The sequence below is a fragment of the Scophthalmus maximus genome, chromosome 15 (genome assembly GCF_022379125.1).
Source record: "Scophthalmus maximus strain ysfricsl-2021 chromosome 15, ASM2237912v1, whole genome shotgun sequence".
NCBI classification, from domain to species: Eukaryota; Metazoa; Chordata; class Actinopteri; order Pleuronectiformes; family Scophthalmidae; genus Scophthalmus; species Scophthalmus maximus.
Window position 1 is genome coordinate 14,021,939 of NC_061529.1, and position 16,580 is coordinate 14,038,518.

Below are 16,580 nucleotides of genomic sequence, written 5' to 3' on the forward strand. Positions count from 1 at the left end.
TACTCATAAAGTAAACTCATAAAGATTTTTTATTTCTTTTTAAAGATGTGGTAAATGGTAAATGGACTGCAATTATATAGCGCTTTTATAGTCTTATCAACCACTCAAAGAGCTCACAGTGCAGTTGACATTCACACACACACATTCATTTGTCTATCAGTCGTGCAACTCATTCACACACAGCCGTCAGGGGCAGTTTGGGGTTCTCAGTAACAGAGGTCTGCGCTCTCCGAGCGCTCCTGTTTTGAGTGAAATCAATAAAAGTCGGGCCATGTAAGCAGTTGATGTCTGTTTTATTGGCCTAAGATTGTCTGGACATAATGCAACGTCTCCGGTGTTTAACGATGTTCATCGTACATTTATTTTTGTGACATGTGCAGCACAGAGTATAAATGTGTATACTGAATAAAAGAGAGACATGGAGTCATACGAAAAAAAGGCAATTTTTTTTTTACAATGAGCTTTCAGGACATTTTGAAGGATCTTTTCAGACGTTTCTTTTCCGAGCATTATCTAGATTCAAAAATATGCCCATTGACATGGATGGAGGACAGTAACAAACAGAAATGTGTTCAGGTTTTCCCGTGTGACCTCGCCCAGATATCCCCGCACCCTGGCACTTCCACGTTTGATTTACCAAAGCGATTGTTTTCTCAGCTATAATACAATGAATACAGGATTTTTTTTTTTTTTACATTGAAACTTCAGTTACATCTGCCATGTTCAGAATATTTGACCCCATTAACAAAATATGTATAGTAACAATAACAAATTTTTACCAACAATAAAAGCATTTGTTATAATAGTCAGAAAGTCCCATCTCTTGCTATGCTTGATAGAGACTGAAAGAATCGTGTGCGTCCATTGTACAACGGTTTATATACACGGTGATGAAAAAGTACAGACATGACACAAGTGCTTAGGAAACACAAAGTTCATCTGTGACAGTTGTTGAGGCCGTGACTGATAAACTAGACACTTCCTCTGACAGATGCTCTTCTCTCGTGTTGATTGGCTGGTGCAATGCTGCCCCCCCGTGGCCTACAGCGCGCACTGCAGGTGTCTTTTGCAGATTTATGTTTCCCCACTGCTTCTCGAAAAATGGACAACTCGCTCTGGTCCTATTGCACAATTTATCTTCCAGCGATGGAGACGTATACATTTCAATTTTAAAAAGGTCAGCATTTCTTCCCCCGCAGCTGTTGGCAAAAAAGTTCAAACTACTGTACAGTGTCACATTTTAAATAAATACTCTCCGTTAACAAAATGTTGATGAGTATATTAGCATTTATAAAACTGAAAAACATCATCGATGACTCGTCGACTCAAACGGAACCATGTAATTCAGCACCAAGATCTGGTGGCAGCTTTGGCTGAAAAAAGTAAACAAACAAACACAAAATGCAAAACAAAATGTTCAACGCAGCGATCCAACACCAGCAGATATTAAATATTTGTATTAAACTGAGCTTTCAAATCCCGAAACCCACTATCTTTTCAAACAGGGCCCAGAAGCTGTACATATATATTTTGTCAATGTCGATACTCCTTTTAAAAAAAACAACAACAAAACAAACATTTTCTGTCATTTTGATAAATAAAAATAGAAAAAAAACATGGAAATATCTCGTTCACCTCAGGGTCGGCCGCGCAAGTCCCGCCTCTCCTCCTGTCATAATTTCCCTAGGTGAAAGAGGACTTGGCAAATGATGTCCACCACTCCCGCGCTGAGCACAGAAGAAATGGAGATGTCTAGTAATCTGCTCTCGTACAGCACGAACTCTGTTTTGTTCTCCTCCACCTTGGCCATGGCCAGAAGGCCTTTGGCTGCTCTGCACATCATGTTTATGCTCGGCGGGTCCATGGGGGGATGTCCCATGTGCAGTAGGCTGTGAGGGTTCTGCTGGTACTGCGCCATGCTAACACCGTCCTCCAGGAAACCTACCAAATTACCCACGCTGCCCTTCTGCATGGCTATGGCACGTGCCGCTGTGGGGTCTCCCTGTGCCAGGTGGGAGAGGACGGCCACAGCCATTTCCCTGTACACCTGGGCCTTCCTTTGACCCACGTAACGGACCAGGACGGTGAACAGTTTCTCCTGTCGGCTGAAAGGCGGCGTGGCAAGCAGGAGGTCAACGTTGCCGTCCTGGATGCTCAGCTTGCAGAGGCACTCCAGCACCAACCTCTGAGGTGTGAGCAGGGAGTGGGGTGCTGCTGATGGGAAGGGGTCCTGGGCCTCTGCTGAGGGGCACACCATCCAGTGGAGGAGGCCATCCAGGACAGGGAGGCAGATAGTGTCCGAATAGGTGGAGAGGTCCAGCTGTCCAGAGATGTTGGCCATCGTGACCATGGCATTCTCCCTGAGCAGACTCAGACACTCCCACCACCACTCCTCTTTGCTACTCGACAGGCCCTGCTGCCGCTGTTCGTCCCTCTGGTAGCCAGGGGGCGACCTGTTCCTCTCTGGGTGCTGGTGGTGCAGCAGGAGCAGCCTGCCCAGGAGAAGGACCAGAGCAGGGTGGCGCGACATATCCGAGTCGTTGCCCGGGATGAAGGACAGGCTCCGGACAATGTTGGAGACACAGAGGCACCGCTTGGACAGCGAGTCCTGCCAGCCGGATAACGTGGAGAGCGGAGCCTCGTCCAGGCAGCGGGGCTCGTCCTCCAGCAGGGTGATGTGGTCCTTCTCCCCATCCGGGTGCACCCGGAAGGGGTAGGATGGCAAGGAGCGTGCAGGGTGGGCGTAAGAGAGGGCGTCAACCCGAGCACACAAAACATCGTCAATGGTTGCAGTGATATGTTTCGGTGCCTGTTTCTTTCCGTCCTCCGCCGTGTTCTCCTGCCTGCTCTCGTTCCTTATCTTCTCATCCGCCCTGGCAGGTGGTGCAGTCCGGGGCTCAAAGTGTGTCTGGATGTGTGAAGTGGAATCGCCCCCACCGGCCTGCCAGTGGAGCAGCCCGCTGGTGAACTCAGTGACGTAACCTAAGCGCTCTGTCATGTCTTCTATCAGGTCCTCCTTTTGGACGATCTTGATTGGGAGCTTATCGTATTTGCTGGCTTGTTGAGGTTTCGGTTCTAGCTCCGCCACCGGCTGGTCCACGGACTCCTTTTTACTCACCGCTCCATTTTTACTCTCCTCTCCTTCTTTCTCCTCCCTGTCTTCATCTTCTTTGTTCTTGTCCTCCTTCTTTCCACCTGCCGCACACTCCTCCTTTTCGCCGTTCACCACAGCCGATTCTGACTCTGCAGCAACCCGCGGAGCTTCCTCCGCGGCGCCTCCCGTCTGCTCCACTTGCGTCTCCACACCCGAGGCTGATTCTGATTCAGGTGGCACAGCAGAGTCTGTTTCCTGGTCATGGATGGGTTCTTCTTCTTTCTGGTTGGAGGGAGGATCCAAAAGGCTTTTGTGAGCTACAGTCCCCACCTCAAACTCTTCCAGGATGCCAAAGATCTCGATCAGACAGCGGCGGAAGTACTCCACGACGAGCTCGAGGAATCCAGGCAACTGGTCAGACAAAGACAAAACATCATCGGTGTCAATTTAAGCAGAAGGAAATTAGATAGGTGTTGTTGAATGCCATACCCAGGATCTGTGATCTAATGTATTGAAGCTCAAAGACAACACACACACAGTCACAGCCTGCCCCAGAGGGCTAAATGAATCTCCTCTTTCAGTCTGCAGTGAGGTGTGGCCATCAAATTGGTTCCTACCTGCGCGAGGTTGAAGGAGGCCACAGTGCTGTCGTCATACAGCAGGATGTTGATGGTGTCTAGAGCCCACGTGCTCTCTGCCAGCAGGCCGGACTTCAGAGACATCATGACGCGCCACGCCTCGGGCGTTCCTGGGATTAAAATGATGGGATGTTTTAGTCCTGTCTTAAAATTCACTTCACATTGTGCTGCTCATCTACAGTGTTTTTTGGAACATGAGAATACTGCGGTAAATACACTTAAAAATGGGACACCCAACTCACCAGTGTCCTTGGAGATGAGCTTCCGACGGGGCTTGAGGACGGGCATGGTGGCCTCAACAGATCCTGGCGGGTAGTTGAGGTCCCTCCTCAGGTTGGGAGGAAACTGACCCAGGGATCCACTGCCCTGGGAGCCCATCATGGCCATGCTGGGCTTATGCATCTTCATGGGTGACATGAACGGCACCTTGCTGGGTGACATCCGAGAGTCCAGGGAGCGCTGGAAGGCCCCCGGGCTGGGTGCTCTGGGCAGGTGGTTGGCCATGGAGGGGGAGTTGGAGTAAGATGAGGGCTGGCGTGACGACAGGGGAGTCATGCCCCCTGACGATGACATGTAGGACTGACGGTGCCACTGCTCCTGCCCGGGCCGCACGTCCATGTCATCCCGACCAATCGAGCCGTAAGGCGGCATCTGAGCCGGCCCCTGCCGGTTGGGGTAGGGATAGCCGATGTCTGTCCTGGATGGCCACATGTTGGGCCCATCGGCAGCGTGGTTCGGAGTGGGCCCCCCACCCATCAAACTGTGCTGGCTCTGTCCTGAGGGGCCCATGCGGTCGCGGGGGTAGGGGTAGGGGAACTGTCCCTGTAAGGCTCTGTGCTCAGGGCCCGAGTACCCTCCACTGTAGTGGTTGTACACGTCCGGCTGCTGGTTGGCGTACTGCATGGCATACATGTCGCTCTCGTGTCTCTTCGGTGGGGGGCCGTACATTCCGTCCATGGGCCGCTTATAGCCCTGCTGAAGCAAAAGGTTTAGATAGTTATGTTTGTTTTCTGTAGTTTGACAATCACAGATCTGGTAGATTCAGTCTTATAATTTCATTCTTTTTTAGCTATAGTCACATTATTTATAATATGTAACGAAAGCAATACATCTATAGAACAGTGTTGATAAAAAAATCTGTAATTTAATATCTAGCTATCATTATTATATACTGTGTAGACAAAGCCGTCTGGATGATATTTTCTGTTTTGTTTTTTAACAGATCCAGTTGTCAGACCTCCACAATAAATAACAGAAAATGAAAGACTATAAGTGTCTTATCATTCCCGCCCAAAATCCTTTTATCCCAGTTCCACACACTCAGCTCAACCCATTCTTTTTTTTTTTAAATCTTACAGATGAAATGTTATTCTTTACTTTATGTTTTTCTTTTTCTTTTATTTACTGTGTGTTTTTGTTGTTATCTGTGCTTTGAACTTCCTTTGACTGAACTGAGATGAGTTAAGGTGAAAACAGCAGCAGCAGCACCAGCAGCAGAACATCAGCAGGTAGAGTCACTGTGCGAGGCCCCGAAATGTCAACAACTACCAGCGTGCACCTCGAGCAGCGAGCGGCAGAGAGGAGTTCTCAACCAAGAATTTAACTTAGCTGTTGTTGTGTTTGTTTCTGAAACTGTAGTTGAACACTCAATTTAATCAGATATATTCTTAACAAAGACACTACCAGACCATGATCATATCAGTAACATTCACCACATGACCAATGGACCCTTGCTTAAGCCTGTTTATGAACCTGATCGAGTAATGCAAGTGATAGTGTTTCTGTACTAGAAATGATAATAAATATTTTTAAACACAATGTAGTAGTAGACAAAAAGTAACAAGATGAGAAAGAATAAATACAGCATTGACCCCTAAACTGGGCTTTTGAAACAGGCCAAAAAGCCTAGTTAGAAGAACAATATTACTTTGTATTTTAATAATTTTAATTTATTCATACATTATCTCTGGAAATGATCTACTCTAAACTGGTCTAACCTCAGAGTGTTTCTCTGGGCTGTCTCATACCAATGGATCGCCTAGACATCGATACATGAAGTCACTTTCAGACACAAACTCGTGTGTCCGGAAATGTCCGGAAATTTGGTTCTGGACACTTCCTGGAGTTTGCCGCTCAGATATGACGAAGGCAGCGGGGAGACTGTCCGAATGGGACGCGTTCACACCAACAGGAACATTTCGGTAACGGTTCTGTGGTGTCTGGGTAGAGCGTGCTGTTTGAATCAACACGCCCGCTCGCTCATTCTCACATGGGCGCACTCTGAAGCTTTACAAAGGGGGTTGGCAGGAGGAGTCCTGGAAAACACATACAGCCCCTGCGGAAAAATTTCAGCAAGACGTGCGGACTTCAGTGCACGTCTGAAAGCAGCTTAAGGGCGACTCTTTTTCCATCTTACAGTTACAGGTGCAGTGCTCTCTCTCACCTGCTGTTGTGGGTACATCCCAGATGGATGCATCCCATATGGCATGCTGGGATACTGCTGACCGTATCCGTCGTGTCTGACATAGAGGAGAGGAGGCAGAGGAAATATGTCACTCACTGATGTCTGATATAACTTAACACACACACATACAAACATACATGAACGAACATACACACGCACCTCTGCTGTGAAGGGTATCTGCTGGGAGAGTACATGCTGCCTTCGCTGTTGGAAGGCCCCAGGTTGTTCTGGCTCCCGGGGGGACCCATGCTCCCCTCCATCCCCATCACGTGGTCCGGTCTGAGGATCAAACAACAGGGAAGTCCTCACGCTACGGACAACACATCGCTGACATAACTTCTGTTGTAAACACGTGGGCAGGTTCATTTTAATAAGACCACTACAGTAGGCCTCAGATTAGATTACTACATATCCGACACCCTCTTCTGGTGGTACCTACCTCCTGTCGAAGCCCTGCCCGTACGGATACTGTGACCTTTGGCTCATGCTCAGGGCAGATGGGGGTCGACCATACATGTCCTGCATACCACCACCGGGCATCTGGCCGGGGATGTAAGGGTCAGCTCCTGCCACTGTGGAGGAAGAAGGTAGAATATCAACACCATGAACAAAATGGATAAGAAAACATTTATTTCAAGAGGTATTAACAAGGTAAACAAACAGTTCAGGAAACATGCAACAGAGACTTAATCCTGTTCTTAAACATGCTCCTCTAACCATGTCTTCTCCCAACCAGCAGGTGGCAGCATTGCTCTATGAATATTCACCACGTTTCGTGATTAAACCTATTGTTCTGAGCGGTTGAACTGTTGTTATGCAGCCAACAGCCACCATATTATTCATTCAGACTCCATTCTCCTCAGCCTTCAGAGGAGCCGCCATTCCTTTCTACAGTCTGCCGTTTGTTCTGAAAACTAAACCGCATGAGTTGGTCAAAACAGGTGCTTCCCAGCGGGGTGGAGAGGATGAAAGGTTGAAAACAAGGAGGATGAAAAGAACGAACAAAGTTAGGATGAGACGGAGGGTAAGATACACCAACATCAGACGAGCTGGTGTGTTTTCAATGGAGGGATGTGTGGTGTAACAAACGGTTCTCAACTGCTTTCATAGTTCTAATGGCAAAACACACACGCACGCACACATCTGTCCTGATCTGAGACGACATGGTGACTAGACAATGCATTAGAACCAATGAGACAGACGGAAGAGCAACGGCTTTGGGATACACGAGTCATTTTGACGAAGAGTCTTGTAAGTTTAAATAAAGTTTAAAGATGACGTTTCAAATTTCAATATCTTTGTTTACAGGCCACGTGCACGTTTGTCTGAATATATAAAGCGGTTGACTGAAATTGATTTTGTTTTGTAAAAAAGAAAAAGAAAATCCTTCGAAACTGGTGGAAACAGGTCCGGGCCTTGGTGTGTGGCTGTCACAGCGTGTGGCTCACTCACTCTTCCTCATCCCGGCGAAGGGGTCCTTGGCGTCGTACTGCATCCTCATCATCATGTCAGGCATGCTGAGGCCCTGCTGGTAAGGAGCTGAGGGGGGCAGTGAGGCAGCACGCTTCTGGAAGGCCGGGTCACTCACCTCCGAGAAGGGGTCCTGCACACTCACACTACTCCTGGAAGAGGTGAGGAAGAAGGGGGGGGGGGGGGGGGGGGGGGGGGGGGGGGCGAGAAGGAGGAGGAGGAAGTGTATGAGAGTGGTGCAGATCAGGGATTGGACACACTGACAACAATGACTTGTGAATGAGGGAGCTTTATTTTAAATGCAATTCTTTTATTTATCATTATCATTATTTGGTCATTTTTGGATTGAATGATGTTTGTGTCATCTTGATATTAAATACATCATATATTATGTATAAGAGCGCTAGTGATATCATAAGTAGCAGCAGGTGTAGTTGTGGTCGTACTACCACACAGGACTACTTCTACAGAAGTAAAAAATTGTTTGTTAGAAGTAAATTGACCTGATATCATTGAAATAGCAGCAGGAGTCTAATAAAATCTTTATGTTGTTAAGAAGTTTAATCTTAAACCAAGCATCATATTTTATAATATGTTCATGTAGCTTTGTTTGAAAAAACCTTGATTTTTCAAAGTAAGTAGTCATTTTAGTTGTCAAATAAATACAGTGGAATATGGTACGTAATATCGCCAACAAACTAAACAACAGAACTCAGTCTCCTCTTTGCAAACACAACTGTCATGATTTATAATCATCCAACAACATGAAGGACGTCTAACTGAGAAGTAAAAGACTGTAATCATCATATCAAGAGCAAGAAAACATAACACTTCGCTCTTCTTTTTCCAATCTCATCTAAATCGCCCAATAAACAAAGCTTTTCCTCTTCGGGGGGACTATTACATTTAACTGTTTGGAAAATGGTTATGTATCTGCAAATAACGGTGCAAATAGAGTTCTTTGCTAATGACTTTAACCCGCATCAATGTGCTATAGTTTTTTTTTCCAAACATCGTTCATAATTCTGGTTCATACCCTACATGAACTGACAATGCTTGATTATACATGAACAACAATTGGTGCTGACGGACACAAAGTAAAGGAATAATACAAAATTAGAAACTACTCCCAGTACTGGAGGCAGTTACAGTATTTATACTAGCAGTAGTGGCAGTAGTACTATCAGCAGAGTCATGCAGTATGTGTGCGAGGTACCTGTTGGGGGGCAGCGGTGTGACCTGTCCCAGAGGGGTGGTCGCGGGTGTGGGGGGCTTCAGATCCCCTGCTGCCTCTGCTGTGGAGCTGCTGCCCGAGGACTGGGGCGTCTGTGGGCCTTGGAGAGAGCCGCCAGAATTTGCTGGGAAACAGAAGTGGGCCTTATTATTCTTCAAAGTGAGATTTCATGGTGAAAAACTGTAACACATTCAGACCGCGGGGCTCCCTCCCCCCCTCCCCCAATGTCGCCAGATACGATCTGGGAGCTGGTTTGAGTTAGAGCGGCTTTCAGCGGCAGCACAGTGCTGTGTGGGGGAGACAACTCTGGACTTAGGGCCAGAGCACCAACAGTGATGCCCTACATGAGGAGTGAGGCAGGCGGTCGACATGAGGGCTGAGAAGACGGGACCGGAGCGATTGCAAAAAAGAGGGGCCGGCGGAGGAAGAGGAAGGAGAGAAGGCAGGAGGAGAGGACGCAAGGAGCAGAGAGGGGAAGGATTTCTCAGGGGGATTTGCCCACTCAAGCTCTTTATTTGGGAGCTGTTTGAAGATGGTTTAGCTGTTTTCATTTACATCTTCCATTGACTTGATGAGGGGTTCACGTGGAGGGCTGAGCTGGGGGGCACGACAAGATACAGAGTATATATCTGCCATAATGATAATGGTAAAATCTAATTATGTGCCTGCTAATGCCTCCGCAAACATCCTATAAATACTGCATGAGCGAGGACCTGGAGGAGGCCGGTGCCGATGACCTCCTCCTAGTGAAAACACTGCCCCCCCTCCCACGGACTCCAAACCGGAGGTTAAAACTGGGTTAGTGTGCTCTCTTGTTATGACTGCGCAGTTCTCCGAATCGCTCACTTCCGATTGTTGGGAAATTATAGGGGAGCAGAGCTACGGGAGCCCACCGCACAAAGAACCCCCCGCCGGATGAAACCAAGGGGTACAAATTCCCAGAAGCAGGTTTAATGGGAAATGTGGAGCGTTATGGCTAAAAGATGACAAAGAAAGGGGGGGGGGGGGGGGGGGGGGGAGAGAGAATATGAAAGTATACTAATGAGCATTTAGCTAAGAAGGCTTCCTCTGGAATAGCTTCGGTGGCCTTTCCCCGCACAGCACGTTTCCACAGGAAAAAAAGAAAGAAAGACTTAAGCTTTAAAAATTCATACTAATTCTGAATTATTCAATGATACCCCCTGCCTCTACATCATAGGAGATGGAGCGAACGATAGGCAGAGACAGACAGGGAGAGATGGTTATCCCATGAAGATGAGCAGAGAAAGGAGAGAGGGCAAAGAAGGGCCAGGGTGCATTGAGCATTCTTCACTTCCCGGGACATCACCCACTTCAGACAAACACTCCTGCACAAGTGGGAAAGTCCAAACAATGGTCGGGTTAGACAGGGTTAAGAGATTCGCGATTCCTCAAGGGCGGGAGGGGCAGACAGACAAATGCATAATATGTAGAGGGGGCGCGAAGATGGAGGGGAGGTGGAGGAGAGCGTCAACTTGGGGTGCCACATGTAGAAAAGAGAGAAAAAATGACAGAGGCGGCGATGAGGGGGGATATATTGCTTGTGGAAGAGGCATATGGCTGACGTTTGATGTGTGCGTGTGCAACAGACCCTGTGTGTGTGTGTGTGTGTCAGCGGGTGACATAATCCAGACGGGTGGTAGTGGTGGAGGGTGGGGGGGAGGAAAAAAAAAAGTCAGTCAGCTGAACCAGGTTTGTGAATGAAAGGTGACGGCAAGGTCGAGTTTGTTTACGTTCTATGTTCCAGTTCTCATTAATCAAACCCCCCCCCCGCCCACACACACACATACACACACCCGCTGGACATGCTCCCCCGGTGACATCATTGGCCTATCAGTCTATATATAGGCTGGCAGTGTGTCAGTGAGGCAGTTCGCCCTTAAGAGCAGGAAAATCAAGGCAGATGTGTACAGAGGAAGTGGGTGAGATTTTTTTCTTTTCTTCTTGTTTGGGAACCTGTGGTTTGGATCTTTTTTGGGGGGGATGTGCAAGAATAGAAGGCAAAGTCTGTCAGTATGTATGTTGACTTCTGTGAATAAAAGTACCGTAACTAAACTGTTTACTTGCTAGTATTCATCATTTATGCACTTTTGTATATTATTCTAATATCCTTTTAAATTTTTGATTAAAATGTGTTTTAAAGTATTTCATTGTCAGCATTTTTATTTATTTTTCTGTCCAATTTTCGTCTCATCAGCCGATTTTGACGCACTTTGAACTCCATTTTTTCTATGTATGTACGTATTACAGGTGCAATGCAAATTAAGTTTTTATTGATTGTTTGATAAAATTCTACTTTGGGACTATTGGGTACAATAGGTAATATATGTAATTCATACATAATACTCATGCATTCATTTGACTAAATGCAATCACTTAAATGACACATAAACATCAAGTAAAGGATGCATCTCAATAAAATTATTAGTATTAGTATCAGTATTATTATTAGTAAAAATACATGTGTGCAACAGCGCCCACATTATCCAACGAGGGAAAACCTTTGGTGAGTGCACCTGAAATTTTGGCAATATTTGGGTTAAAAAACATAACTTTTTTGGGAATATGTCACTCTTTTCCTGGGAAGTTTGGGATTTCTCCCCGATAGAGTTTTATTAGAAAAAACAAAACAAAGAAAGAAATGAAATTAAGTTTTCTCCAAGTTTCTGATGTTCAAACTTAGTAAATCACGTAACATTACTCGAGAGCCGAGTTGAAAAAGTTACATTTGCCAAAATACAGTCTTTTGATTTATACATACACAGTAATAATCCCTCTCAGCACCAGCCGTGGCTGAATCTTACAGTGTCTGGGTCATTAAGATCCTTTATGATTGGCCGAGCGCTCCAAGTTTCATGTTGGTGATGTTGCTGGTATCCGACGTCTAAGCAGTTAACTCCGAAAAATGACAAAAATCTGAAAGTAATACCTAAGTCATGACTGAAATTTTTCCTTTTAAAACCAGAATATTTTGCAGTAGAACAAGTAGAATAGTCTGGTAGAGAAAAACATGGCTTTAGTATTAAAGTACTGTACGGGTCATAAGGACCATGCTGTTTTTACATATGCAAAAAAGGCAGGAAATATTACTTCAATCAAGTGTGGCAGCATAAGCAGCTTACAGTGGAGTGCTGCATATCCAAAAAGCGGCCCAACCACCACATGTGTTAACCTTTACGCATTTCACCATGTCCAAGCTATCTCTGCCTGTGTGTACATCGGCTGATGTGGGCCAATGAGAATCTGTGAAATTGAGGTTGTGCCGATCCCCCCGAATTATGAACCGTAAACTGTTATGAGTGGGAGGGAACGTGCATTCATTTGAGTGTGTTTATACACACTGCTCGTTCCGTGTTGCCTGTGTGTGCCGTGTGCGTGCGCGTGTGAATGTGTGTGTGTATGCAAATGAAGGCGGATGCTCTTTTCCACCCGCCAGGAAAAGCAATCTGCGGCGTCTCAGGCAGGTGAAGTGCTCCGATGTTCTATTTAAAAGCCAGGGTCACTTTTCTCATCGCCGCCGTAAATTAGAGACGTGACCTTAGCGCTCCATATCGCTCCAACGCTCTCACTCCACGCTCCTGACGCTCACATCATAATTGTGCGCAGAGACACACGGTGTGAACAGGTAATATACACACACAAACAAAAACAAAAAAAAGCACCCTTTGCGTTTCGGCGCTGAGCCAAAACAATATTACTTAACCTCTCAAGCACTGTAATCAAATAAAGGCAGGTCCTGGGTTTCAGGTACAAGTGGTGATTCTATCGTAGCTCACCTTCATTAAACTAAGAATCATCTCATCAAAACAGTGTTAATATTCCCTTGTCTCCGAGGGTTTTACAGCATCCCCCGTATGCTATTTTTAATAAACGAGTGTAATACTTACTGGCTGGCCACAGTAAATGAATCTGTTGAAGGGAAAACTAGAAGCAAATTACAAAAGAAGCCCCAGTGGAATCCACCATGTACATTTTGTTGAGGTTTGTGTGTCTCAAGCGTAATCCATTCAGCTTCAGTACAGGGGGGGATACTTCGCAGATCGATGGTGCAAAATGATCTGCATGCATGGGTAAATAAATACTATAGAGATGTTTAAATGTAGTGAACCTGTTTAAAATGTAAATAGACAACTTTTTTGGCTCAATAACTGATCGCACATTGTAATGGGGAAAGAAAAACGAAACCATCCAAGCTAGTGGCGAATAGCGTTCTCCTGGCCTCTCGAGTGAGGTATGTCTGAGGCCGACAACACGATAAGAACGAGGTCGCTCATTGGTTCACCGACTGCCCAACGCGTATTCGTTGTCACGTGTCTCCTGGAATTGGCGGACAATAGACGTAACATTCCATGTATTTCTGTGATTTTATAATAATAATAATAATAAAAAAATCATTCTCATGCTACCTCCCCTCCCCTTTCATATTTCTTAAGACATCAGGCCTGTTGTGAGTCTTCTAATGCACTCTCAGGTGCCGTTGTGGACGTCAAAGGGGTTGACATTGTTAATTCATGACGTGATTTGCGGTTTCGTTTCTTTTTTTAAATTTTGCGTTTTGATAATATCACCATTTTAGTTTGATTTCGGCACATCTGGTTGATTCATCTAATGAGCACAGCACCTCGTATAACTCTGCTCAGACCAATAAGTCCATTTAGTTTCTTTGCTAAATTAACCTGAGAGCCAATTAGCCACAAAATCAACTGTAACAGTTTGTTTGGTGTAAAAGTGTCGACTCTTTTCAAACTGCTATTTGGCTGATACCAAAACCTCCACTGGGAAACACTGCTAATTCATATTTTCAATGATTATGCACTTGCTACTCACACACACACACACATATATATATATATATATATATATATATATATACAGTTGTGAAAAAAAACAGCGAAGTGGTGCATTATCAGGCCTTACCAGGTGACGGCGGCTGGATCTTGACCTGCTTCCTGTTCTCCCCTCCAGCCACGCTGCCGCCGCCGCTGCTGCTGTTGCTGTTGCTGCTGTCTGCCGGCGGCTCCTCTCCCCTCTCCATCTTACACTCGTAGGCGAACAGGTACTGGATGTACTGCTTCTTGAGCGAGCTGGCGGAGCTGCTCGACGTGCCGACGCTCAGCGCGGTGGACAGCTCGCGCCACTTCTTGTTCTTGTTCACCTGAGTGGTTGAGAGTTGGGAGAACGACAAAGACATGAAGAAGTGGAAATGACTGGCACTGATCGCAGTGAGGTTCTAGGCTAAGGAGTCATTTGTTTTTTGCTCATGGATTCTCTGTACAGTAATATATCCGAGTAGAATCAGCCACACATTTTGCCTGGAGTATGGTCGACCAAAGCCCAATCAAAAAAATCTATCCTGTGGCAGGGGCACTATGTGGACTAGGCACTGCCAATACTTTGGGCCACGCTCCTCAGTTCCAATTACAACGTACAATAATACAACAGTTGACCCGGGGCATTAAGTGAAGCAGTGAGAAATGTATTTTCCTGATTTTGGCACGGAAGAACTTGACTGGCCTGCACAGAGGCCTGACCTCGGCCACATCCAACACCTTTGGGATGAACTGGAGAGCCGCCTGGGAGCCGGGCCTTGTTGCCCCCCATCAGATGATCTCATGGGTGGATATGCCTGCAGCTAGTTTCCATGTCCTTGTGGGAAGCCTCTTCAGACGAGCGGAGGCCATTATAGTCGCAGATTAAAGCCTGTGTCTTTTGAATATGATGTGTACATATACTCTTAGTGATGTGTGTACGTATATCTCCTGTTTTTTTTTGTCCCTTTGCTTCCTGTAAACTGTGCCAAGTTAAGCATGTAAAGCTTTAAATGTATATGTATATATAAATATATGACACAGATGGGAGTTTGCTTGGAACTTGCGTGGTGGGACATTGTCAGGAACACACTGTAGATTCTCCGAGATATATTTCGCGTGTCTCATTCTCTCGGGCACATCTCTCAACATGTACAAGCACACCATATGCCAATTCTGCTAGAGCGCACGTCGCTGTAGAATACTAAACAGGCGACGCACGTGATCAGTGTGAGACGTCTTTACTGTATGTGGGTTTATGTTCTCTTATGAATTAAGAATTCAGCACGCCTCCTGTGCATTATTACCATGGCGAGGCCTCCTATCTCACGGACGGCAATGTACAGCCTCCACAGGTCCAGCGGCTTCTTGCCCACGGTGGGCAGTTGGGCAACGGGCGTGCCCCTCTCCTCCATGAAGGTCAGGTACCGCTCCACCCAGCCCCGCCTCTCCGGCTCCGCGCCCAGCTCATAGAGGCGTGCGATTCGCTCTCCACTGAGGGTGGAGGCGTTAGGGTTGGCTTTCTGGCGAGGGAAAATAAGAAAAGGAGAAAAGCTGACTTAGTATATTGGGACTTTAACTTAAGAATGTGGCCTTTTATATACTATATAAATTATAGTATCAATATTTTTTTTAATCATAATAATAAATGGTATACTATAATGGGTGGCTTGTATGATGTAGGCACACCAATGAAGTTGTTTTTATACACTTATCCTAAACACGATCAGACTATACACATAATAGTTACATGTGCTTAATATTGTATATAGTGTATACTAAGGCTCTATATACTGTATATTCTACAGTTTATTTTTCTCTGCTGTATCCTATTGCTGTTTTTCTGTTACAACAACCCACTCTCCCCACAGGGATCATTAAAGTTTCATCCCGTATTTACACAATCTGATGTAGGACGGTTGGATGAATGACGAAGGAAAAATAAACACTTCTTTGGAGCATTTTCTTTTCAGTGTGCCGGCTGCTTTCATTTAATCGACTGCACATTCATATCCCTCATGTTCAAATTGGTGGACAAAGTTTAATAGCAACGACGTCTGGCTTCCGTCCAGGTTTCCGCAGAGATTTGCCGCTAAGAATCGGCTTTTGATCAAGTAATTACTCAATAATCCTCCAGTCACACACACACACAAATCAGTCAAACTAACAGGTTTTACTGACATTATTGTCAGGGGGAAATTCACATTAGCTTCCCGGTTTGGTCTCTGTGTCGTGTGTGTTTCTTTGTCGTTAGAAGCGACCAACAGTGTTTGAGTGTCTCGCTCTTACGGGGCTGGAGGGGGTCTTGAGTGGCCAGGGGGGGCTGCTGATGCTGTCGCTGTCGTCGCCGTGGTAGGACGACAGGCTGGCCGGGCTGGGGGACAGGGGGGAGGGTACGGGCAGGGCACCGCCTGGCGTGGTCGGCTGGGACACGCACTGCTGGGAGCCACTGCTGCTGTTATTGTTGCTGTAGCCGTCCTGTAGCTGGTAGAGGTAGAGAGAGAGACAGAGAGAGAGACAGAGAGAGAGAGAGATGAGGATTTTAATTATCTTTGACTAAAAACATTCATCTCCGTTATGTTCCTCCTCAGTATCAGTGTGGCAGTATGGTGTGTTCTATACAAACAGCCCTGAGGACAAAGCTAAAAGACAGCAACAGCAGACAACCCAAAATGAGTGTGAGCGTGTGTGTGTGCGTGTGTGGACATTGGATCGTTTATGTGTGTAAGTATGTATAGTGAAATCCAAGATCCAGAGGTGGGAGGCACCCCAGTATTTCCATGTTAAGATTTTGACGGCTATAAGTTACTCATCTATAGTTTTAAAGAGAAACATTTTACAAGGTCAGGTTCAA

General features: G+C 46.0%; 1 protein-coding gene across 3 annotated transcripts in view; it reads right to left on the bottom strand.

Annotated features, from left to right (window-relative positions):
- Nucleotides 1-276: 276 nt before the first annotated feature.
- The window catches only part of LOC118286421 (AT-rich interactive domain-containing protein 1B-like), a 183,784-nt gene continuing 167,480 nt past the window's right edge, over nucleotides 277-16,580 (bottom strand). For 2 of the 3 annotated variants that reach the window (XM_047327194.1, XM_035610871.2), the window contains 11 exons: nucleotides 16,016-16,210; nucleotides 15,034-15,249; nucleotides 13,836-14,073; nucleotides 8,883-9,024; nucleotides 7,649-7,818; nucleotides 6,636-6,768; nucleotides 6,356-6,475; nucleotides 6,176-6,251; nucleotides 3,975-4,704; nucleotides 3,712-3,842; nucleotides 277-3,505 (listed from right to left, as the gene is read on the bottom strand). In XM_047327194.1, the coding sequence (XP_047183150.1) occupies nucleotides 1,673-3,505; nucleotides 3,712-3,842; nucleotides 3,975-4,704; nucleotides 6,176-6,251; nucleotides 6,356-6,475; nucleotides 6,636-6,768; nucleotides 7,649-7,818; nucleotides 8,883-9,024; nucleotides 13,836-14,073; nucleotides 15,034-15,249; nucleotides 16,016-16,210 (3,984 nt within the window). In that variant the 3' untranslated portion in view covers nucleotides 277-1,672. Of the gene's footprint in view, nucleotides 3,506-3,711; nucleotides 3,843-3,974; nucleotides 4,708-6,175; nucleotides 6,252-6,355; nucleotides 6,476-6,635; nucleotides 6,769-7,648; nucleotides 7,819-8,882; nucleotides 9,025-13,835; nucleotides 14,074-15,033; nucleotides 15,250-16,015; nucleotides 16,211-16,580 lie in introns of all 3 variants that reach the window. The other variant, XM_047327193.1, reaches the window with a different exon arrangement.